Here is a 25,084-nt window from a genome sequence, read left to right as displayed (position 1 = left end):
GCCAAAGCCTTACTTTCACAGCTGCTGTGGCACACGTGAGGAGGATTTGTCTCATTGTCATGTAGGAGAAGAAGAAAAGTCATCTCTTTTGCCCCATGGGATGAAGATGGATAAGTTAAGGCAGGCAGAATCATCAACAAATGTCAGCAGTGCAGAATGATAGGAAAGTTACAGAATGTAGAGTAGGCTTTCTAGACCAATCCCATCAAGACCAGCCCAGATGACTCACCTATGCCATCAGGTGGGCCAACCAATATCCCACAACTTCTTCTCCATTGGTCTGCTATGCTATTAGTTGATCAGGTCTTTGGCAGTTTCATCATCTAATGTATGTTGTGTGAATTTTTGAGTGATTGACCAGAAGAGCACATTCTAGAGCCCAATATGAATTTAGAAATCACTGAGGATCTCCTCCACTCCAACCAACCTCCATTGGTTCAAACCAATGAACGTGAACCTCTTCTTGAATACACTTGGGCATGAAGAGCTCAGTCACTTTCAGAAGCAGCTCTGCAGGGCTCAAGCCATTGTTGGGTCTAATGACAAGAAAGTATTTATAATATTGAGTCATAATCTGCCTTAACTTCTGCATATTCTTCCCACAGAGCAAAAGAGATGAAGTTCTCTCCCTTTTCTATATGACAGTTTTCATATTTTTGTTCTCTCTACCCTACTCTTTGCTTTGTGCAAAGCATGCCTATGCCTTCCAAGCATTTCAATTTTTTTTTTTTAAATGACTCATTTATGGAGAACTATGGCAACACACCAGACACTGGACTAAGTCCTTACATTTCCACACCTGATTCTCACGAGCTTTAGGAGGTGGGTTTTATTAATGTCCCCATTTTGCACACAAAGAAGTTGAGGCCCAGGGAGGTGACAGGACCTGCCCCAGTCTGTCTGACTCCAGATCCATACAGGTCAACCAGTAGCTTCCACAACCTCTGTTTTCTGATATAGCTTGACTCTTGAACCTTTCTGGCACTGTTCTTAAAATATGACACCTTCCCATGATTCAAAATCATATTCTCTGTCTGAGTAGAGAGGACTTGCAACTATAGATAGCTTTTTTTTTTTTCTTTTGGCTACTGAGTTCATTTTATTTTTAATTTGGCCACTTTAAGGAGGAACATGCCTTCTCCACCCTACCATGGTCCCACCATTCCTTCTTATCTAACACCTGGTCCAATCTGCACATTCTGGGTACATTCCTAGCCCAGGGTGGTCACCTGAGTTGGCTAGGCCTGCCTGCCACCGATACACCTTTTCCAGTGCTGACACTCATCTTTCATGAGTCTCCTTGCTCCTTAATTCCTCAAGGAGCCTAACCTAGAGTTAGTGATCTCTTTCATCAACAGCTTCCCTTTAGCATTCTGGGTTGAATTCATTTGAACCAAGATGTTCAATGCTATTCTGAATAGCCAAATGCTATCTCTTAGAAAATTAACTGTCTTGGAGTTTAAGTGCTGTCCCTTTCATTTATAGAAACCAGGCAGCAACAAACTGGTGTTTCTAGCTCCTCCCTCCCTCACAGTTCAACAGTTGGAAAAAAGTAAAAAGGAACATATACCAACAAAAGTTTGCGTGCCTTGGCCTAGAGTCAAAGACCTTAACCTTACATGTCTTGAAAAGATGGAGACACAAAAGATGATTTTTTGCAGTCATCTGTCTGTCTGCCACCAAATTCAGTAGGAAAAAAAATTACTCTTAAATTTTTTCCTACTCAAAGTAATCCAGATTAATAACATATTTCCTGTCCCCTCTTCAGGTTCTTTCTCCTACTCTTACCACATTCTCCTCAGAGAAACATGTATAATGTGGTTTTCTCTCCTGATATCTCTGAGAGAGAATTTCATTAATGAGGAGATCAAAGTGAAAAACTAGTCTAAGGCATGATTTACATCTTTATGGCAGGAAATTTCCACACTCTGTGTAGGTAGCCTGTAGAGCTGATTTTTTTTTAGTTTTGTCTATAGCAATTTAAGTGTGGTATGACTCACCAAGTGTTATTTCATCTGTTACACACACATATATTAAGACTTAAAATTGTGAACATATCAGGAGATAGTGAGAGAAGTTCAAAAAGTGAAATAGTTCTACGTTCTCTTGGAAGAACCAATAAATGGGTAAAAACCATTCTTATACACAATGCTATACAACCCAATTGATCATATTACCCATGACAATGATGGTTTTAGACAGAACAAGCTTTAGTTCTTGACATGTAGCAACTCCAAAGGATACACACAGGGAAGCCAATCCAGTAAGGGTTGCAGCCATTGGATTTTCCTTTTAATTTTGAAGGGAAAAAATTCCTTTGAGCATATAACTCAAATCCTTTGGCATGATTTATATTACTTAACAAAATTCTCACTTAGCATAAGCAAAACTGAAGAGACTCATGTTATATGGAAAACTCTTCAGTGAAACTGCATTATTATGAGAAATTCCATGGATGCTGCCCTCACCCAAAATATATTTATACTGAATTGCATTAGACCTCTAGCAAGATTCTAACATTTTAAATTATAATTATTGTAGTTTCATAACATTATAGTCTTACTTCACAATAATATAGATTTACTTTATTATAAAAATTTACTGATACCATGGATATATTCCTACTAGAACATTTTAAGTTCTGGCTAACTTGAAGGTTTCTGTCAGTTAATTCTAGAGATTTTAAAACTGTATACAGTAAAAGAGTATCACTTTTAATGAGTGTGCTTAAACAACAACAACAACAATCTTATTAAATAAAAATAAAATAAGGAAATCTGTCTTTTTACCCAGGGTTGGAATTTCTTGTTAGATTAAGAACATGCTTTCCAGTATCCACGAACCCCTTTAGTTTATGCAGAATTTTATGTATGTATGAATTTGTGTATTTTTCCTAAGAGAAGAATCAATTGTTGTCATCAGATTTTTTTAAGGTAGCTGTGACTAAGAAAAAGAGATATATCTGATTTTTTTAAAGTATTCAATTAAAAGTCTGAGAAAAAGAATTATGACTTTTTATGAGATCGATAGCCTCTATGACATCAACCATTATTATAATGATGGTTGGCCAAGAATACCAAATAGTACCATTTAAACCTTTACTAGGCAAGATTTCTAAGTTGATACAGTTTTCTTTAATTCATTCCCTATCCTTGCATTAATGCCCTAAGATACTTCTGGCTATCTCTCTTAACAACTGGCACCACATCAAACATTCAAAAAAACCACCTCTCTTCCCATGGTGGGGTAGGGGAGAATTGAGAAAAAAATTTTGCTTCAGAGTTTCCTTTAGTCATGATGAGGCTGATGCTTATCATCATAATTGACTGTGTAGGTAGACATCACAGTGGTATGAAGGGAGAGTTAGGTAGTAATGAGCCTTCCACTCTCTTCCTTTCACAGACGACCCCTCCACCATGTTTAGCCTCTTAGGTTACATAGCCTTGGAGGTATTAAACATTTGTTTCCCCAGTTTCTTTCTCCTTTACCTAAGACTTAAAACCAACAGCAGCTCTAACCAATGGGGGGTACCTTCTAACCATCATCAGGGGCTGGTGTCTGTGTCTACTTCATTTTCACACCCAGGTACCTCCAACTGCACTGCTTGGATATTTTAAAGCTCAATTCTCTTAGTATCTTAGAGTGAAATCAGAAAAAGAGATTCACTGAGTGGAAAGGAAACAAAATTCCCTTTCCATTTAATACTTTTAGTTCATGATTCTTTAGATCTGTAAGTCAGGAAAAAAAAGTGAGGCGACCTGTTTTATTATATTTGGGGGATAATTTCCAGGGTGGGGGAGGCGGTCAGGATACATCTGCTGTAAGATTTTTCTATTAAAGGGAAACGAATTCTCCAACCAATAGACAACCTGATACTAGTTTGCTATCACAGGTACCAAATAGAAAACTTCTGAGGGAAAAATTCCATGATGCCAACACTCTCAAAGCTCCCACACAACATTACAGTGCAGTGCTGTGTGAAAACTAGTCTTATTTCCAAAAACACTTGGCGGATTCATTTTCTTCCTGTTTCCATGCTTGTTCTGTGCTGTGTACTGGCTGGTACCTAATCCTCTGAGTGGATTCCTTAAAGGTCTTGCAAATACAGCTGATGAGAAAGCTGAATAAAGCCTTCTCTGCCACATTGCAAAAAGAGAAGTTTTTATTAATGGATAATGTATATCTCTTTTATTCTTTCCTCAAACTCAGCCTGGAAACCAGAACTTAGCTGCCAATGTGCTGGAGGTAAATGCTTCACAGACACACAGACAAACCACAGGAAGCCTCTCCTTCACGCCTTCCTTCTTTGGTGCTTTCTAACTGAATCACTTCTTAACCTGACAGTGGCTCCAGCTAAGGTCGCTGACATGGCCACCATCTGCTGATTTGGGGCTTCACACCTGCACAGACCTCCCCTCATCCCCCGCCCACATGACACTCTCATATTGCTTTTCATAAACCTCTTCTCCTTGCTCCTGTCCTCCTGACCCATAGCTGTACCTCAGGCTCTTTCACTACAGACTGGTCCTTCCCCTCCAGTGAGTCCTTCCCTGCCATCCTAGATGAGCTCAGGTAGCTGACTCTTGATACCCCTGACCATTCTGGAACCTTCCCCAAACATGGGTCAGAGGTCAGCCATGACAGATGCTGCCATGCATTAAATTATTCCTCCTTCCTTTGCCTCCATCACTTACTGAACAGATCTCCATGGGCCAAACACAAGGACTGGTTGATTTCTTGTCTGTCATCTTATTTTGCTGCTGGGCATTTTTACTCACACAGAGGTAAATTATATCTAAACCAACTCCATATAGTCCGTCCGGCCAGAAAATCCTTTACAGTCATCCTCACAAGCCTACTTGGAGATGGAAAAGTCAACTCTATTCTCCTCACTCATTTTAGAGTCATTTATATTTACAGTGTTGCTCTAGCTACTGAGATATACAGTGATTTGCCTTGATAAAATTTTTTGTCTCAAAAAAAGTAATTACCTCAGAAATTTAGATAAGTACACATATATTATGATGATTAGATTATAGGGAAAGTCTAAAATTTTTCAAGATTTTAACCCAGTAATAAATCCTGGTAGATAACAGTTTGCCTCTGAGATTCATACAAATGTGTCCTGTGTGAATAGTTCGGATAGCCTTGTTTCTCACATACATAATTCCTGACCTCATGGTGCTAATTCTTGCTTCTCTCTCATTAACAACTACATCTTTTGAACCTCTGGTTCATTACAGGGATGAATGATGTAAATACTGTTTGTCTACACTGCAGAAATTTAGTCCTCTGATTTTTTGGAATTACTTTTCCTGGGCCATTCTGACATAGAAATGTGTGAATTCATTTATGGTTTTACATAGCAATAATTTATTTTCCACTCAGAGCAATATAGAAATACTTCCTAAAAAAAGATATTTAAAAAAAAAAAAAAAAGAAATACTTCCTATACATATGACATCCTTTAAATATGTCTTTATGACAAGCTGTCCCTAAGAAATGATTCATGAATGACTAAAATGCTTTCAAATTTTAAGGTACAGATTTTCAATCATATAATGTATAGATAATGGCTTTATTTTGAAAGGTACACAACGCTAGGCCAAAAAAAAAAGGGAATTTTTTTCTAAAATTGATTTCATAATGCAGTTCAAAATAAGCACTGTTATAAACAAAATTTTAGTTGTGGTATATAGTTTTCTATGTTGTGTCAAGGTCATAAACCTAAAAATTTCATGCAGAGGGAAATATTATAAGCCATATGTTTTTCAAGATTGCAATTACAGAAGACAAAGGGTACTTTTTAGTATCTTTCTTAAATATTTAACAATACTTTAGATGGAGTTTCATATTCATTCAATGGCTGCATGTAAAACTTGGCTGTGAAAAGTTCCAGTTAGTGACTGGGCTACAGAAAAACAAAAACAAAAACAAAACAAAACAAAAAAACCACACAAAACACTTAAAAACTCACTTTCCAGGACACACCCCACCAGTCACTACAGCCAGGAGCTCAGCAGGCTGGGCTCTCCTCATCTTCTCCTGTGTTTTCAATAGTTCTTCACTTTTAAAACTTTAAAGAATGGTAGGGCCTGAGACCAAAGATACAGAACAGTGATAATATATTAATTTGTATACTAACTGATTCAATCTGGTATTTTTAAGACTCTTCAGGAGCCTTAAATGCATACATATAGTCTGGTGGGCACAATCAAAGCTAACTGTAACTGAACTTGGTTTCGAGTTACAATTGAAATTGTACCTCCGTTCTCCAAGAGATGATTTTCCTAATAATTATTTCAGTCTAACAATAAAGTATTTTCTAAAATTATAAGGGTATTATTTCATTAGTAAACTCCTACCTGGTTTAACAGGATGAAAGACTAAGTCTATTTGCAGTATTTTTTTTTTTAACCCATAATCAATGTTACTGACAACATCAAAACAGGATTCAAGGCAATTTTCCTATGTTTAGTAACAAAGTAACACGATGGTTTTTCACAAGAATTCTCCTGCTTTTAGCACTCACTGTAACACCTTATAACAATAGGATTGGGAATATATTTACAAAACAACCAAACTGATTAGGGAGAGGTGGCAAAAATATTCTCAAGTAATCCATCAAAGTCACAGACAGCTCTGAAGCGTTTGGGGTAGGTCAGTGCCTCCCATCCTTTGAATGTCCAGGGCTCTTCAGGGAGCAGACCTATAAGACACGGTGGCTTCTGATGAGAGAGTAGTTTCTGGAACAGCTTAGAGAAGTACGTAATCAGTAAGCACCATCATTACAATGGAATGTTGGTTGTGGATGTGGTACAGCTACGAAACAGTGAAATTAGATCGACTCTTGGTCCTTTCAAAAGATGTGCTTTAAAGTGAAACATCATGGAAATATGCAATTAATTGACTACCTCCATTTCAGGCCTGTATTTTAGAAGTTGAAACTGTTTTAAAATAAGTAGAAAAAGTTCACAAATGGTGGTTTTTACCTAGGGGTATATGTGTGTTTGTGTGTATTCAGCTGTAAGGTATTTTAACCAAACGCTCTCACTAATGTTTCGGCTCATTCGCATGCATTATGTGATCTCTACCATGACGTGTGCTGTGTTGTGGATAGACAGGCATCCTTAACAGTGGTGAGCTCAACTTCTGAACTCGGTTGATCCAATTCAAACACAATATAATCTATTGAATGTCTACAACGTTATTAGTGCAGGTTGAACGCATAGAAGCATATATATGATTCTCCGACAAGTATCTTGAGATATCCTGGGGGACATAGAATACTCAGAGAGATTAAAGCAATCAAAACAATAAATTATTAAGAAACCAAAAGGAGGCCTATCAAGTGCTAAATGAGTTTGGAACAGGGAGAAGCCAGTGGCTTAGCAGAAAAGCTCGATTCTTCTAGAATAGATTGCTTCATGAGACATAAGCCCAAACAGTTGTGTTCCTTATGTTATCCCTTTGCCTAGAAACATCCATTCACTAGAGGATAGCCCTAAGTCTGAGAACCAGTGTCCTTCCTCCTGTCCAAGAAGATTCCTTTCAAATCCCTCACGCAGAGCAGAGTAACAATGTTCTGACCACTCATCAGGACCATAAAAGCCAATTCACCCCCTGCATTTATTTTATACTGACTCCCCCGGATGCTTTTAGCATCTCTGGTTGGTAGAGGGGCACGCCCACTGGCCAGCTGCTTCTGTTCTTCCGAATTACCTCCTGTGCCCTCTGACACATAAGACAGTGATTTCAGAAATAAAGGAAGATAGAGAGGACATTGAAAAAATCTCTAGACATCAGTTTTCTAAGTAAATAAAGTTTGACAGCTGACTACTGTCATAAGAGTGAAGTCTCTTATTGTCTTCTAAAGGGATGATGTTAACAGCGGACTGTGTGCTATAACAGGATGTCTTTGCTCTCTTCTCAGAGCCAGATAACAGTGAATGGAAACTCTGGAGGTGCTGTGAGTCCAATGAGTTACTATCAAAGGCCGTTTTCCCCTTCAGCTTACTCTCTCCCAGGCTCGCTCAATTCAAGCATTATCATGCAGCATGGCCGCTCACTGGGTGAGTCACTTGATAGCCCTGATTTCCATGATAACTGCAACACAACAAGTACAAACCACACGGGAAGATACCAGAGCAACTTTTCAAAAAAGGAGCAAGAGACATTCAACACTCCACTATTTAATGACCCTCTCCTAGGGGAGGAATCAAGAGCAGAGGATTCAACACCAGAGGACATAGGCATCCAGGGATCCCAAGACAACGGCTGCTTCTCCCTCTGAGGCTATTAAGTGCTCGGGGTTTGGGGTAGAAAGAAAAAGGGGGCCAGTTAGGCAGGAGAGTTCACACGACCACAGAACATTTGCGTAGCACATGTCCACGGATGGCAAATCCCATCCATGTTCAAGACAGCCTGTTCTCTTGTGAAAAAGCTCTCATTGCAGAAAATGGTCTTGGTATTTGTAGAGAATTGTTGAACAGTTAAAATAGTCTAAAAAGGGGACAGGCTGCCTCACCAAACAGTAAACAGTAAACCACTGCCTCACAGAGTAGCAAACGGCTGCTCGAACTGAGACCAGAAGACCAGAAGTCAGGGAAAGGCACTCCTTTCAATAATGATCCCTGAATTTTATAGAGAGTTCTTAATCCTTTGAAAAATTTAGAATTTGATGAAAGAGAGCTGTCCTCCAGGAAAAAAAAAAATGAATATTTGTTTGTAAAAAAGTTGTAAGTCTGTAATTTCACGGGGCTTGGGACCTCTTTGAAGCCTCCTGGATAAGAACTTGTACCATATAATGACAAACATTTTTATGTGGCAAAATATATTAGAACTATTTAGAAAATAATAGAAGTATTTCTTAGTTTTTAAAAACATTAACAAAAAAAACCCCACCCAAAACACTAAAAATCAAACCAAATCAAACCATCATCCAAATTCCAGCTGAGAAAGTTTCCATGATGTTGGCAACCGGAAAGCTTCCAGGCAGCAGGGAGGAAGGTGGTGGAAAGTGAGCCAGCTACACACCTCTCAGGAAATCAGGACAGGACCAATGCTCTGGGCACCACCAACCAGTGACAGAAAGAAAGTCGAACACAGGGCTTTCACTCCCATTTCTTCATTAACAACAGCAGACCTTCATCTTCCCCAGCATTGTTTGCTGAAAGACGTGATGCCATCGGCTTACTCAGGACCATTGCAGATCTCAGCTTCTGTGGTCCACAAAACCTCTATAACACTTACGTGAAGCCCTGAGACTCATTAAAGAAAAATCGAAATATACCTGTGCCTTCTCTAATACTGCTCCTGGAGATCATCTGTAAATCTTAGAATGATGTTCTTTTAAAGCGTAAGGAAGTAGAATGCCCTTGTGCCTGGATGTTTGTCTTAAACCATCAGTCCCTGGTGCAGGATTATGATGGGAATCTCTTATACGTAGATTTTTTTTTTTACAAAGCTATGCATTATCACAGATCTATAGTAAAACTACAAATTATTCTAGGCCCTAATGTTCTCCCAAATAATTATTATCCATTTGACTCTCTGTCCTCATTACCTGTCTTAAAAAACACAACTTTGTCCCTTTCACTGCAAGAAACAAAATATATAAATACTTGAATGCAGACGGGCTTTGATATTAGAACGTATCAATGGGCAGACTCACATACAAACCATACTACCTGGAAAGAAATTCCCTCTATAAACACATTGGAACAGATACCCATCTTCCGGTGCTGAGTTAGGTCCTGAGGAGAGTGTAGAAATCTATCCTGCCTTGGAGAAACTTTATATTGAGTTGAGGGCAAAAAGATGACAAAAATGAGAGTGAGTGGACCTATAAAAGACAAATGAAATAAATAATAGGCCAAACTTGTATTATGTAAGCTATAAATTCATTGACTCTCGTGAACCGTGTGTGAAGACAGAGTTAATACTGTTTGCTGGGGCTGGGATTTTGCACAAACGAGGTGCTCAAAAAGTATTTGTTGTTTATTTGAAATAACATCCTCAAGGTTCCCAACTCAAATCCTTTTGGGGATTAAGCGGGAAATCAGAGTCAAAGACCACATATGTCTTAATTTGGAGTGGCTTGGAAAAGACACTGGTTTTATGTACAAAGGCAGGTGAGGCCATTCTTCATCAGAAATGGATCAAAAATGCTTTTCTGTTGCAATTCAACTGAACAGAGCCGTCCATAAGAAGAGTGAGAGCAGTTATAAATGTTATCATAGATGTTAGCTTATAGGCATGCTCGCGGGACTTATCCTTATAATGATGAGTTAAATCTTTTAAAAATCTTACTTATGGAGTTTTATATAAATTTGTTGCAAAAACAGAGTCATATCTTTTGAGAGGGAGAGCGAGAGAGAGAATCAATTAATGCTACTCTGAAACATTAGAACTTTTCCACATCCACATAAAAAGAGACCTTTCTGAGTCCCGTATTAGACAACCTATGTCAAGAAACATTCTTGCTCACCAAAATTTTGAAATTTATTGTAAAGAAGCAGGAAGTCGTATTATCAATTGTACAGAAGGAATGGTAATGATGTTGATCTTCAGACTTATCTGTGAACTAAGAGTAAGTGGACTATATAGTACTTAAAGTCCTCTCTGTTTCTTAGGAAAGTATATGAAAAGTTAATAAACATGGCACGAAGATAGGAACAGGAGAAACCGCTTCTAATTTATAGGCTTAGGACAATTTTTAAACTCAGGGCAAGAAGTGGGTTTTGTTATTTTAAAGTAAAAGCAAAGATATTATGGTCATCATGACGACTTAGCGAAACACCAATACCAGTAATTTAAATCATTTATTTAATCCATAAGCTTTCACATCTAAGAATACGTTCGGAGGTGAAGATTTCTTAATGTGATTTTTGTTCTTATTTTTACGAAATTGCTGCTGTATACTCGACAGTCCTGTCTCTTATTCTCAGGACATTTCAGCACTTTTAAGTACTAGCAGTCAGCAGTTTCACAAAAATAGTATGTACGTCTCAGTTTCTGCCTCCTCATCTATAAAACGGCCCCCTCCCCCCCCAACACAGTAGAAGGATAAGACGACGTCATGCAGGTGCTTTCTTAACACAATGGCTGCTCCACAGTCACGGGTCTTCCAGCAACCCCCTTCGACGAGGACCTTGTTACAGTTGAGCTGGGATACCTACCTGCAGGCTAGCAACAGACAGCTCGAATGTAAGGGAAACGGGTTCAAAGAGACAGTGATGGCGACAGATTCTGTGTTCCAGTTGCCGTCGATACACAAGAGGCACCACCAAGTCCTGATTCCTCGTGCGTGCGGCACATTGTGTCTCCCCACACTGTCTCCGCAGACTCCGCAGAGTCGTATCCCCAGCACGCGCAGTCCCTGGACGGCACGATGGGCAGCTCCATCCCACTGTACAGGTCCTCGGAGGAGGAGAAGAGGGTGACGGTCATCAAAGCCCCGCACTACCCGGGGATCGGGCCCGTGGATGAATCCGGAATCCCCACAGCAATTAGAACGGTAGGAAATGCCCGGGTGCGCGTTGTTGCGGGGCTGGGCACAGAGGCTACAGAGGATGGATTGTCCAGGCTTGGTGCATTCCCCTGCTCTTACGTAATGAGGATGGCCCTCTGGGCCCTCTGATTGCTCGTGACTATTATGCTGTGTGTGGCTGAGAAAGAGAAAGAGATCTCGTCGGTCGAAGCTGATCACACAATCTGGTTTTGCATTTTGATAGAAAATCATGAAAATTGTGATCGTGGGAACTCCCCCCCCACCCCCGCAAAAGGAATGTTTTGTTTTGTTTTACCTTTTTCCAAGGAGTGTGAGGGCGATAGAGAGAAAAGAGAAGGAACAGAAAATGTGAATTCTTTGGCTGCATTGAATTCCCATGTGCATTGCAAATAAACCAGCAATTTGTTTCTTCAAAGGGCTGTGTGTTCCCATCGGGAGACTGGGAGCTGTGAATTGGGCATTGGGAGGTGAGATGATTGGAGTGAAGGGAGTTAATGTCATGGAAAGGAAAAACTGTGAAGAAAAATACACATCTGAGTGTCCCTCCTCAGCTGCGCCTGCTGCGAGCCCTCGGGGATGATAAGTGAAAGTGTTTGGATTTTTTTTTTTTTTTAAGTCTTTAAACTCTGCCAAAGCACTGCTCAGTGTGTCAGGGCAGCCCCTTCTGGCAAAGCTCAGCAGCGGCTGAGGCAGCTTGCTGACCAGTCTCCTTGCAGAGAAGGTTTGTGCTAGCCGCAGAAGGAAGACTCTGGGAGCCAGGATGAGAGCAGCCGCACGCCTGCAGGTGAATTGGGGGGCTGTGCGAGAAGTGGGCGCAGGCTAAATGGAAGCGCCTGCAACACCCACATACCTGGGGGCTCAGGTTGGGAGAGGTTGGTTGCCAAAAGCTGCTTCCCTGGAATGCAGATCCTGGGGGGCCAAAGACAATAGTGGATAGAGGAAAAGAATGGGAGAGGGATCAGGAAAAAAGCAGTGGTAAGATTGCCTCTCTCATATGGGAATTACACATTCTAAGAGTTAAAAATTGATGAGTCCAAGCATCTGTATTAGAACCGAAAGCCAGAAAGTCAGTCTGTAGGGCAGTTGCTGGGGTTATAGACTTGCTACGTTCTGGGAACGCTGAATGTGGCTAATTATAAAGTCCTACAAATCTATATTGGGACTGATGATTGTCATATTTAAGTAACAGAAAAAGTTTGGGGATGGTCACTAACAGTACTATGATGACTGCATGTTTCTGGTGATGGCGTTTTGTCATTTGTTTGCCTTTGAAGATTTCTGATTCAGAATGGTTAAATTTGGATTTTTTTTTTTTTAAATAATGGAGGGATCCAGTGTCAGACAGGAATGGTGTCACTGGTTTTGTTTCCTTGACCCTCCGGTCACAGTGGATACACATATTAGGAGATCCCTGGTTCTATGTTGTTACAGATTTCTGTCTGAAAGGATTTTTGTCTGAGATCTCTGGGTGTCTCTTTAACATGATAAATGATATATAAGAAACAACACAAAAAGCTGAACCAATTTTTTTATCCATAAGACATAATTTTAGTACATAGCAAGGACTTGCTTGTTAGTTTTCAAAAGAAAAAAAAAGCAGACATCATAGACGGTTAGTGAAAATCAAGGAGTATTAAAAGTCTATATTGTCTATCTACTTGCAAATCAAAAGCATGTTTAGATATGCATAAGCAAATACATGTACTAAACCTTTGATGTTAGTTTTTGTTCTATAAAGTAGAAAATAAAATATAAGCAGCCCAGAAGTTCCTTATAAGGAACCAGAATTTTTATATACAGCTGTGCTCTTATTTACGCTTTTAAAACTTTACAAAGAAGGTGCAGGTCTGTGAAGACTCTTATTCTTGGTCCCTATTTTTCAGCCTTGCTGAGCACATCCCCAAGTATAGCTGTGTTTATAAATGTTGAGTCAGGCCATCTCTGAGCCACAGCAGGCCAAGAATCTCCAAGGTTGTTTTTTCTTTCTCATCTGTGTAGAGAGTAATGATGATCAGACTCAAATTGCTACACATGGAATTCTGCTCAGTGTATCCACCAAAGGCAGTGCTGTCTCAGTGTATCACGTTATGGTCTCATTTTAGACAACCAGCCTATACCAAGGAAACAGAATTTTGTAAAGTAAACTAGAAACTCTAGAAAGCCAAAAGTCAACAAATGTACCTTTGAGTGATTTGAATGAAGGCTCCTTAGTCTGCCCTCTCTCATGTGACCTGGGACGTCTGTGTTAGCCTTTTACTACCATTCTTAACCACAACAAAAATCGCTAGGGTTCAGGTCCCAGGAGGCTGTCTAATTAAAGCCGGCTAGTTAAGTGAAATACAAGATTCTTTTCTTCTAGTTCAAATATAACACCGGGTGAGCCCTTTCAAAGCTCAAGAGGGGGCAAAAATAGAATAGAATCACTGTATACTTGTGTGTAGAAAATATGTGTCCTTTCCCTTTTTGGAAGTCTCTGCCTGATACATCAATGTAGAGCTCTGATACTTTGTAAGCTGTAGCAATGTAAAACGCAGATGTATTCTGCCAAGACTATAGAAAACAACCAAATAGTGAATTGCTAGTAGTTAACTGTCCATTTAAAATAACCCTGAAGGACATATATGAAAGTAAACATCCGTAAATTTGAGTAGACTTCTATTTACTTCATCTCAGCATTAGCCATAACATGTCTATGACGTCATTTATTAAAGAAACTTCAAATGCTTGGAGTGCCTCTTTTAGAAAGGGACAGAGAGTTTTAGTATTGCCTTATACCAGTTTCCTATTCTTTGCCAGCCAGTTGGGCACTTCCTGGCATCTCTGTGCTCACCATATAAAGCTAGCAGATGGCAGAACTGAGTTCCTGCCTGATCCATGCCCTCCAGCAAGTGAAGGAAAAAAAATCCTGTCTGTCAAGATGCATTGCCATATAGAGTGATACAACTTACTTATTTGATTTCTTTGTTGCTATTGCTTGTGTCCAGGTATGGCTGGGAAACGTGTGTCCACGAAGTGATGTCTTATTATCTGGTGCCGAATACCTAAAGGAAATAGAGCTTAATGGAAGAGAAATTGATCTTTTAGGAACATGTCCCTTAAAGATACATGTTCAGCTACTGTATTTAAGCCAGCAAATAATAACTAGACGCCTGCTTCATCACTGCCCCCCTCCCACCAACTCCCACCACTCCAATATAAGGTCAATCAATAGTGTCCTCACTTTTCCCATTGTATAAAAGAGCCTTGGGACACCTGGATGGCTCAGTTGGTTAAGCTGCTGCCTTCAGCTCAGGTCATGATCCGGCATCCTGGGATCGAGTTCTGCAGCAGGCTCCTTGTCCAGCAGGGAGCCTGCTTCTCTCTCTGCCTCTGCCTGCCACTCTGTCTGCTTGTGCTCTCTATCTGACAAATAAATAAATAAAATCTTTTAAAAAACAATAAAAAAATAAAAGAGCCTTGAATAAAGGGGTGACTCCTAACAAAGTCAAGTAGCTCTTACTGTTAATCTATATTTATGGCGATTATCAGAACTATATATTCTTAGAGACGAAAATGAATGTAAATATGGCACCCCCTCAATTTCCAGATGAAAAATGCAATTAGCACATTTCTGAGAAAAAAAATAGGATATAAAATCCATACCAAAGCTCAGTCTAAAAAAGTACAAGAATATTTCTGTGCCAGTCCTAACAACAGAGTATTTTATATCAAGAGAATTATCTTGAAAAGGCCGGTTTCTTTATTACCATACACAGAATGATCGAGTTTCTTGCTGGAGTATGTCTGGATATATTGAGATAAAGATCTTGCTAAGCAAAATCTTTAATTATGATTATAAAGGTAGAGGTCTACTTTCACAGGTGTATAATCAGGTAGGATTCCATCCAATAACCTGGATTCATTCTTTCTTTTATCCTTAAATACATAATGTTCCTTGAGCACAGCCTATATTCTAGGCATTGTTCTAGGTCTTATTGTATATGTGGCTTCATTCTGTTTCCATACAACCCTCTGATGTAGATATAATCTCATCTTAGAAGGGACAAAAATGAGGCCTAAAAGCTTACCTGACTGGCCCAAATTCATATTGCTAAGAAGTATAAAACAATAATTAAAGGAAGCGAGATATGAATCTAGGTTGAGCTGACACTAACTTCTTCTTTCCACTATGGCCCACTGTTTCTATCATGCCCAAATCCTGGGCTGTGTAAGGAGTTTCTACTCTCAAGGAATTTACAATTTAGCTAGGCAAATGTTGCATACATTCTATTATCATGTTTAAAAAAATTCAAGATAATATCTACATCTTTTTTAGGTTTGCTACAGAACTATATCATATTTTTATTTCTCTAAGCTTAAGCTGATCAGAATACAGTTTGAAAGTCAAAAATATTCCCTAGTTAACTCTAAAAATAATGTTTTGAACAGAACACTCACTAAAATGTTTTTAAGAATAATGATAATTATCACCAAAAGGAGTTAAGCAAACCATTGCAACACCACAACTTTTATTCCATGAATTTTATGTAGATATGTTTGTGCAAATACCACCTATCTAGTGCTGGGCACAGTATGATTTACAAAAAAAATTAAAACCATAGCATATAACGTGTCAATTCAGCCTCAGTGCAAACAAGGGGTAACATATTTACAAACTGCAGCCATAACTGGTTACATTACTGGTACTACTGTCATGAAATAGATCTTTTATTTTTAAGCCCAGAACAGAGATCTACTATGAGAAAATATACAGTATAGAAAGAAGAACCTTGAGGAACACTGTTGATTTGGAATCCGTTTTTTAACTCCTGGACATTTTCTTTTACAGACAGTTGACAGACCAAAGGACTGGTACAAGACAATGTTTAAGCAAATTCACATGGTGCACAAACCAGGTATGTGTGCTACTGTTTTCTGATCCGATCCTCCTGGCTGAGGGAGGTATCTGTCTACTCCTGTAGAGTTCTCATTCACATAGACTCTTAACAGCCTAGCAACACCACAGCCCTCCCTCTTTTCTCTCCTCCTTCTGTCACCCTCCAATCACAGACACCTGTGCTCCTGCCTCACTCCTGAGCTGCCAAGAAGCCTCTCATTAGGTGACCCTTGGGGGCTGCCTGGCGCTCTGCTCCCTCCCTCCTTCCCTGTCCGCAATCTGGAGTGAGTTGTGTGGCCCGGTGGGTGCATAAACAGACTCATTGTTCCTCTGTCCACACATGTCATCTTCTTTTGGAGAGAGTGAGCAGAGGTGCGCGATTCAGAAGAGAAAGCTGCCTAAGGAAGGGAGGAAAAGGCATTGACCTTGTATGCTGGGGAGAGGGCTGCCCGAGCAAATAGGTCACAGATAAGCGAGGGCAAACTTCAGAAGCCAGCAACAAAACAATATTAGAAAAATTTTTATAATGGCATTGTGAACTAGGCAAAAGACATTGATTTTCTTTCTTTCTTTTTTTTTTTTTTTAAGATTTATTTACTTATTTATTTGACCGAGAGAGAATGAGAGAGAGAGAGAGCGCTCCCAAGCAGGGGGGAGGAGCAGAGGGAGAGGGAGAAGCGGACTCCTCATTGAGCAGGGAGCCCGATGTGGGACTCGATCCCAGGACCCTGAGATCATGACCTGAGCCAAAGGCAGAGTCTTTTTTTTTTTTTTTTTTTTTAAGATTTATTTATTTGTTTGACAGAGAGAGATCACAGGTAGACAGAGAGGCAGGCAGAGGGGGGGCGGGTAGCAGGCTCCCTGCTGAGCAAAAAGCCTGATGCGGGGCTGGATCCCAGGACCCTGAGACCATGACCTGAGTTGAAGGCAGAGGCTTAATCCACTGAGCCACCCAGGCACCCCCAAAGGCAGAGTCTGAACTGGTGGAGCCACCCAGGCACCAGGCACCCAATACACTGGTTTTCGACCAAATTTTTGTTTGCTTGTTTCTCTGAAGTTCTACTGTCTTGTTATGATATGGTGACCGAATCTGTATTACCATAATATTTATGTTTCATTTTCTAGATGATGACACAGACATGTATAATACTCCTTATACATATAATGCAGGTAGGCCGGGTTTCCTTGCTGACGATGAATGCTGTATGCTCAGCAATGCTTCGAAGCACTCACACTCACTTTTTCACCCGTTTGAGCCGCATGTTTTCAGTTTGTACAATCAAGAGGTTGCTGGTTTTCTTTTCTCAAAGCATGCATGAACCGAGGATCGATCTTTTCTCATGGAAATGAGAACTAATACTGTTTTCTCTCATTCATTCTCACTGTCATTTTATTCTGGGCCTCAGGAATGTTTAACCCAAGTCTGAAGGACAGCGTGAAAGAACACGCTGTCACTAGGGTACGAAGTCAGATAAAGATCTCCTTTTATCAGCAGCGAGCGAGGTCACAATTGCGTAAGATCGTTGAAATACACTTCACAAAAAACAAGTCCGGCAAAGTGTTCTGTAACTTTGTCCCTGCCTGTGCTCCCAAAATGCAAACATTCATTGAAGGGTTTTTTTTAAAATCCCACTTTGCGGGGCCACTTTCCTGATGCGGAGTTGCCAGCAGTCCTGATGACACCACCGCAATTCTGGGTGTTTCTCCTTGCGTTTGAGTGCATTGGTGTCATGTGACTCGGTTGCAGGCTGGAGTGAAGGACCCCTCCAGAATATTTCCCTTTCTCCTAAATGTCACATTAGGGGACCCCATGGAGGGCCTCCTGTTGCCATTCGCCCCCAGGCTGGAGACTGTTGCAGAGCCTGGTTTTCCTTTCCTGACATGGGGCTGCTCCCCTCTCCCTCAACGGCAGCAACCTCGCCTCCCTTAGGGGTCCCCTTGTCAGCTGCAGAACTGCACAAGACTCTCCCCCTCCTTGATGCCTGAAGGCCAGCGCTCAAGCCCCTTGTTAGGGATTCTGCTGACTGGTCTCCAAGGACAAACAGAGAAGAAATACTGGGCAGAACAAGGTTAGCAAACCGCAAGACCTCTGAGGTTTGGGTCCTCCCTCTTCCAGGTGACAGCAGGAAGCCCAGGAAAATGTTTCCCTCAACTTTTATTCCTAGCCACGGTTTCTCCGGACTCACCTCCTGGGTTTAGTTTGTTAAAAACAAAATGAAACAAAACAAAAATTTGGCCAAGTAAATTTTAGATATTACTGGCTTTATTCAACGATTCATGAATCTGGCACCATCCAATCTAGCAGATAGAAAGGAGAACTGGGGAGCTGTACAAAAAGAAAGACTTTTATAGGGCAGAAGGGAGCCAAACAAGGAAGCTATACTAGGCAAAAAAAAAAAAAAAAGTGGGAAGGTGATTGCGAGATTAGTTTTCCTTTTGGGCATGGCAGGTGAGCTCACTGGTGCTGGTCAGGCAATTCCTGATCATCTGGTTTAAGATTCCATTTCTAGCAAAGCCAAAACTGTAATTAAGTGTCCATTTGGTGACGTGGGGCTCAGCATACAGAAGTGACTCCTTTTTGTTCTTCACAAGCTGTAAAGTTGAAGTCTGATTGTAGAATCCGGGCAAAACAATAAGTTCAGACATTGTCTTTTCTTTCTTCCTTCCCTCCTTTTTCTCTCTCTTTTTAAAGATTTATTTATTTGAGAGAGAGAGAGAGAGAGAGAGAACACCAGCTGGAGGAGGGGCAAAGGGAGAGGGAGAGAGAGAAGCCTCAGGCAGACTCCCTGCTGAGCAGGGAGCCCAATGGAGGGTTCCATCCCATGACCCTGAGATCATGACCTGAGGCAAAATCAAGAGCCGCACACTCAACCAACTGAGCCACCCAGGCATTCCCAGACATTGTCTTTTCATTTGTCACTGCAATGTGTATGGCCCCTCAGGAGAAGTCGATGAATGAAAATTGACCTGACTCAAAAGATTCAGGTGGCAGGAAATTCAGAATTTTTATACTGATTTTTACTACTGAAATTCTGTATCCTTTAGTAATTAGTAAATTGAACAGTAGTTACATATAACCTTGCAGAGTGCTTAGAGATGGTTTTGCTGTTTCTTTGGTAGACAAAACAATTGGAACGAGCCTCTCCGCTCTCTACAAACCCTGTGTCCCACTGTGCTCTGTCTAGTTCTTCCTGCCTATTTTTGTGGGTTTTTTTTTTCCCTAAGCCATCTCTGCTGCCCACTTCCCCCACCCACCTACCCAAACCAGTCCTTCTGGGCTCACTCCAGTGCCATGGTTCCATAATATCTTCTCTGACCAATCCACCATCTTTTAAATATTTAATTTTTAATATGTATTTTCCTCATTTGCCCTTTATCATGTTCCCAGTTATTTTCTTTTTCTCTTTCTTTCTTTCTTTCTTTCTTTCTTTCTTTCTTTCACAGAGGGGGAGAGAGAGAGAGCACAAGCAGGGGGAGCGACAGGCACAGGGAGAAGTAGGCTCCCTGCTGAGCAAGGAGCCTGATGCGGGACTAGATCCCAGGACCTTAGGATCATGACCTGAGCTGAAGGCAGATGCTTAAGCGGCTGAGCCACCCAGGCATCCCCCAATTATTTTCAATCACAGTTCTATCCGTGCCCCATTTCCCCAGATCCACTACAAGCTTAAAGGAGATTTTTGTGTCCTTAAGCCTTGCTTAAGGCTTATACACAGCACACGTACAACTTGCTCAATATTTTGTTCAATTGCAATTAACATGTCAAAGATTACATGTAAATCAGAACTTTTAAAGTAATAGAAGATATTTGGAAACGGTTCTGGGAACTATTTTTTAAACTTAACTATGTTATTAGTTTATATTAGCCAGGAGAAAATTTGCCTTTGAGCACCTGTACGTTGATTCCTAATACCAGTCTGAATTATTACTAATTTCAAAATGATTGTTGAAGATTCACCGTAATCCGTCATTGTGTACAGAATATATCAATAACAAATTAATATATTAATCATGCTTAATAAATTAATAATATTCATAAATCGATTAAATAGTACTCCCCAATGCATGCATCATGGATATGCTTACTGATGACAATGTTGGTAAGATCACTGGATATTTTGTGGGGTGTAAGTAATTTAATGTGCTTTTAAAATGTTATCTGCTTTTGTTTTGTCGTGTTGTGTTTCACGATAGGCCTGTACAACTCACCCTACAGCGCTCAGTCACATCCTGCGGCAAAGACCCAGACCTACAGACCCCTCTCCAAAAGTCACTCGGACAATGGCACTGATGGCTTTAAGGATGCCTCCTCCCCTGTCCCTCCCCCACATGTTCCTCCTCCGGTCCCACCACTTCGGCCAAGAGATCGATCTTCAACAGAAAAGTAAGACATTTCCTCCCGAAGTGGCTTATCTTCAGTTTAGTATAAAAGTAAGACCATCTGGCAGGAGACTCTAGCAGGAGACTTGGTGCTTACGTTACGGAGATGCTAGGCGCAGAACCCCCCAGAGCGCATGCGCCCTGTTGACCTCCTCTGGTGCGACTGTGGCAAACAGAATCTTGAATCATAATCTCATAATCGCCTAGGTTTGAAGTAATATGAGCATAGTCTTTTTGATCAATAAATGTATATAAGAAGACGAATAAGTAGAATTAATTGACACCTACTTCCTTTGACATTGCATGTCAGAGACTCTGGGGTTAATTTTCATTTTCCTCAGATTTGAAATGTTAGGTCTATTAATGATTTACAGTTTCCCCTCTGGTACACAACAGTCTCTTTTTGAAAGCAGGCAAGGTTAGTCATAAATAATAAATAAGGCAGTAGTTAGTGCCTATTTGTGACTCATTTCTACCAGATTTTCAAGATGATACTAATTTTCATTGCTCCACTAAATTTTTTATAGGAACTATTCACACAAAAATAAAAATTTATAAGCACACTTTCACCGTGTAATTTTTATTAAGATTATGACTAATCTACTTATAGGTAACCTTTGTTGAGAGCTCACTGTGAGCCGAGTACTATGCTAAGTACTTTCCCTCTATTATGTCATTTAATTCTGAGAATGAACCAATATGTTTTATTTTAAACCCATTTTAGAGAGAAGAAACTGTGGTTTAGAGAATTAAAGTAAATTTCTCAGCTCCTACAGCTCATATATCCAAGCCAGGATTCAAACTCAGCTCTGACTAAAGCCCATGCAATCTTGGCAATTAAGGACAATCTAAGAATCATTCAACATTAATACTAATTATTAAGCATCCACCTATCCTATTCCTCCCATAAATATTATATTTATCCCACTGTACCATTAAGAGTAACTGATGAGTATAGAGGATACAAGATACCATGAAACAGACACACATCACGTGTGAAGAGGTCCTCACTTTAATCTCCTCATGATAAACTGTATAAGTATGACGCCCTAAATTTGAAAAATAATTGTCTAGACACAAAATGGCATCTCTGCTATTAAAAAAGAACCAAAATTAACTCAAATTTAAATGTATTATTTGTCCTATGCTTAGTAGAAATAAATTTCTCAAGAGATATGATAATAGCTTAAGATTTTCTAGCTGGCTTCCATATACATTGTTTCAATAGAAACCTTCTTTCGCCCCAGCTACCTAGAAAAGCTTTACTTTCAAAGTTCTTCGTTGACCTCCATTTGAAGGATATTAATTCAGGAAAAAGTGTTGCTTCCAAGGTCTCTTATGCAAGACAGTGGCTGTCTGACTCCGGTTTTTCAAGGGTAACACCAAAGGAGGCTCTCCACGGCCACACAGCTTGCTTCTATGGATGGCAGCCCAAGTAACACTTTTGTACTTTTCCCAAACTGTGATGCCACTTGCAGGATAAATAAGATCAGGCATGGCGTGTGCATTACTCCTTGTCACTTTGGATCAAGGATGCCAGGTCACAGAGCGGTGAGCTAAACTCACATAACTCAATGGACCATAACCTTCATTTGCTCTGACATGAATATACACAGCTGCGATTTGTACACCATCCCCAGGGTTTACAAGGAGAGCACTGGCTGCGTGCATTTCTGTATACCCCTGTGTGAGTTACTGAGCCAGCAGTATCGTGCATGGAAAAAAAAAAATAGAGGAAAATATAATATGAAATAAAAGAATGGCTTTCCTTAAATCATTTATATAAAACAACATATACACGTAGTGTTTTTTGCAGATTAACTTTCTATACTGAGATACTTTTTAAAAACCTATGCTAAGATTCACTTTGTAAACAGATAGCAAGTGGTTTTATAGTACCGCTTGAAGCATACAGAATTGTTTTTATGTAATTGTTGTTTATTTCTAGGCATGACTGGGATCCTCCAGATAGAAAAGTGGACACAAGAAAATTTCGTTCTGAGCCAAGGAGTATTTTTGAATATGAACCCGGGAAGTCATCCATTCTCCAGCATGAAAGACCAGTAAGCACTTGCACTAAACAGAATGCCGGCTCTCTAGGTTTCTGGGTTCCCAAGCAGACTTGAAGTTTGTATCATTTAGCAATGTTTGTCACAAAAGTAATTTATGGATTTGGCAGTGTTTAGAAATCAAGTTGATTTTGTATCATGATTCGTGCCTCTTGTCTGAGAATTAGAGATACGCTCTCTAATATATTATCCCTACCAACCAAACAGGGGACCCATTTTCATGGAACTATTGCTGTGCCTCATCACAGCCCTGAGCTTAAATTTTTTTAAATTCATAAATGCAATACTTAATTGCTAGTCTACATTGCTAATGAGAAAAATCATTCATTAGTCTCTCTGATACAAATGGGCCCACAAAGTCCCATCCCTTCCACATCGGTTGCTTAATGTCTCTTTGAATTAAGGGGAAATTTCCCAAATGGCTTTCTTTTAAAAAAAAAACAAAAACAGTTGTTTTAATTGATTCTTATTAAATCTCTCTCAGGTTACCAAGCCTCAAGCTTCCTGACTGTCCATCTAATGGATCAAGATTCTATTAACTTGGCAGAGGTTTTTCCTAGTTATTTCACCCATGCAAACAAAAAGATACATTAACTTGAAAATAACCACTTAGTTCTTCCAAGTGCGATATAACAAATAGGGTTATGCTTTGGCCCTCTTGGTTTTTATTTTCCCGGTCCCCCTTTCTGAGTCCTCTGCTTTCCCTCCTCGACCCTCAGGATCTCTTTGAAACTATAATTCCTTCGCATCTCTATCAAAACCTGCATCTAGAGGTCCATTTATAATTTACACTCCTCATTGCCTTAAAAGAATTTTGGGTGCTGTCAGTGAAGAGGAAAAGGTTTTCTTTGTTCACTCCTTTAAGAGTATCCAAGAAAGCATATTATTACATATAATGCAAGCCCAGCCCTGAAATTTGATTGGAAAGCTTTGCCTTACCACACCCAACATGAGCATCCTTGATTTCGTTTTTGAAACCCTGTATTTATGGTTATGTTCTTGAGAAACATGTTCAAAAACCTTATAATCACATAACTCAAACATAACGTTTATGTAAGCCTTCTTTGCCTTTCTTCAAATAACTCTTATCTTTTAGAGTAACAGAACTTCACCAGAAAAACTGAAAGAAAAAAAAAAAGGAACATCATTTGTTTGAAGGCTTAGTGCAAACTTTGAACTCATTTACCAGCTTGTACGATTGCATATCATCCTTTGAAATTTCTAGTCTGAGAATTGAGTGAACCATGACGTTACCATTGCAAAAAACTGAAAGTAGCAAATAATTCTGCAAAATAATGAGCCTCAGATTTAAATGTAAATAATTAAATGATCATTGATGATCTTCCTGACAATTTATAAGAACGCTGTGATTGTACTGAACGCTTTAGTAGCTGTGGTCTCAGAAAACAGGATGGTGAGGATATCCTCACCAGGATATTTCCATTATTGAGTCATTCAGTAACATTTACTGAGCACCAACTATGTGCCTGATGTCATATTCAGTGCCGGGACACAGGAGTGACCAAGACGCAGTCTCCACCCTGAGGAGCTCTGAATCTTTCATTTGATGAGTATGCAAAGCTAGACTTGTATTCTAAGACAGAGAGAAAGCTCTGGGAGCATGGCATTGCTGGAGATTTGGGTATGGACAGGGCTCTGTAGCCACAGGCAAAAAGAAGTGGAAGGAACCAAGAAACCTGGAAAGAAATGAGAATGGGTGTCATATGGAGAAACAGAAAGAACCAACATTTTTATTCCTCCTAAGCAATTTTGCAGGGGGCCAGCGCTATGCGAAAGGATTTGGGCTAGTCATCTATGTCATTTTGGTCTGGCCTTTTTTTATTCTAGGAACAGGCTATCCTCTTTTTTTCTTGTCACCCTGAATTCATGCTCATTGCCTCCCTAAAGCAGAAAAAAAAAAAAAAAAAAGACAAAAGTCTAACTGCACGGTGGTATTGCAGAGACTGCTGTGGTTTCCTTAGGATCCGGGAGCATCTTTAACCCACAAGGTGTAGGAGATGAAGAGCAGATTTGCTAAATGATCGTGGTATGGCAGCAAATGAACAAAACTTGAGGATTTCAAAGGAATGCGCTCTCTTGTCTTTTTACTCCCAGATGGTTTGTGAGCATTCCTTTGCTCTTTTCCTATTTAGTTTTCGTAAATTATACAAAACTCTCGGTAATTTTCTGTTGCTCTTTTGAATTCCTAGATGACCCTATCATATGCCCAGTCTCTCCAAGTGTCACCCT

General features: G+C 39.9%; 1 protein-coding gene across 21 annotated transcripts in view; it reads left to right on the top strand.

The window, feature by feature from the left end:
• SORBS2 (sorbin and SH3 domain containing 2) overlaps positions 1-25,084 on the top strand; it is a 205,582-nt gene that overhangs the window by 129,618 nt on the left and 50,880 nt on the right. For 13 of the 21 annotated variants that reach the window (XM_032869929.1, XM_032869933.1, XM_032869932.1 and 10 more), the window contains 6 exons: positions 7,934-8,072; positions 11,346-11,518; positions 16,341-16,407; positions 17,514-17,558; positions 20,580-20,769; positions 22,714-22,828. In XM_032869929.1, coding sequence (XP_032725820.1) covers positions 7,934-8,072; positions 11,346-11,518; positions 16,341-16,407; positions 17,514-17,558; positions 20,580-20,769; positions 22,714-22,828 — 729 coding nt within the window. Of the gene's footprint in view, positions 1-4,209; positions 4,246-7,933; positions 8,073-11,345; positions 11,519-12,136; positions 12,297-16,340; positions 16,408-17,513; positions 17,559-20,579; positions 20,770-22,713; positions 22,829-25,084 lie in introns of those variants that run through there. The other 8 variants (XM_032869939.1, XM_032869945.1, XM_032869946.1 and 5 more) reach the window with 5 other exon arrangements.

The sequence above is a fragment of the Lontra canadensis genome, unplaced genomic scaffold, assembly GCF_010015895.1.
Source record: "Lontra canadensis isolate GAN:19392208 unplaced genomic scaffold, GSC_riverotter_1.0 scaffold39, whole genome shotgun sequence".
Classification (NCBI taxonomy): Eukaryota; Metazoa; Chordata; class Mammalia; order Carnivora; family Mustelidae; genus Lontra; species Lontra canadensis.
The sequence above is the reverse complement of the archived record's forward strand: the minus strand, read 5'-3'. Positions and strand labels throughout refer to the sequence as shown.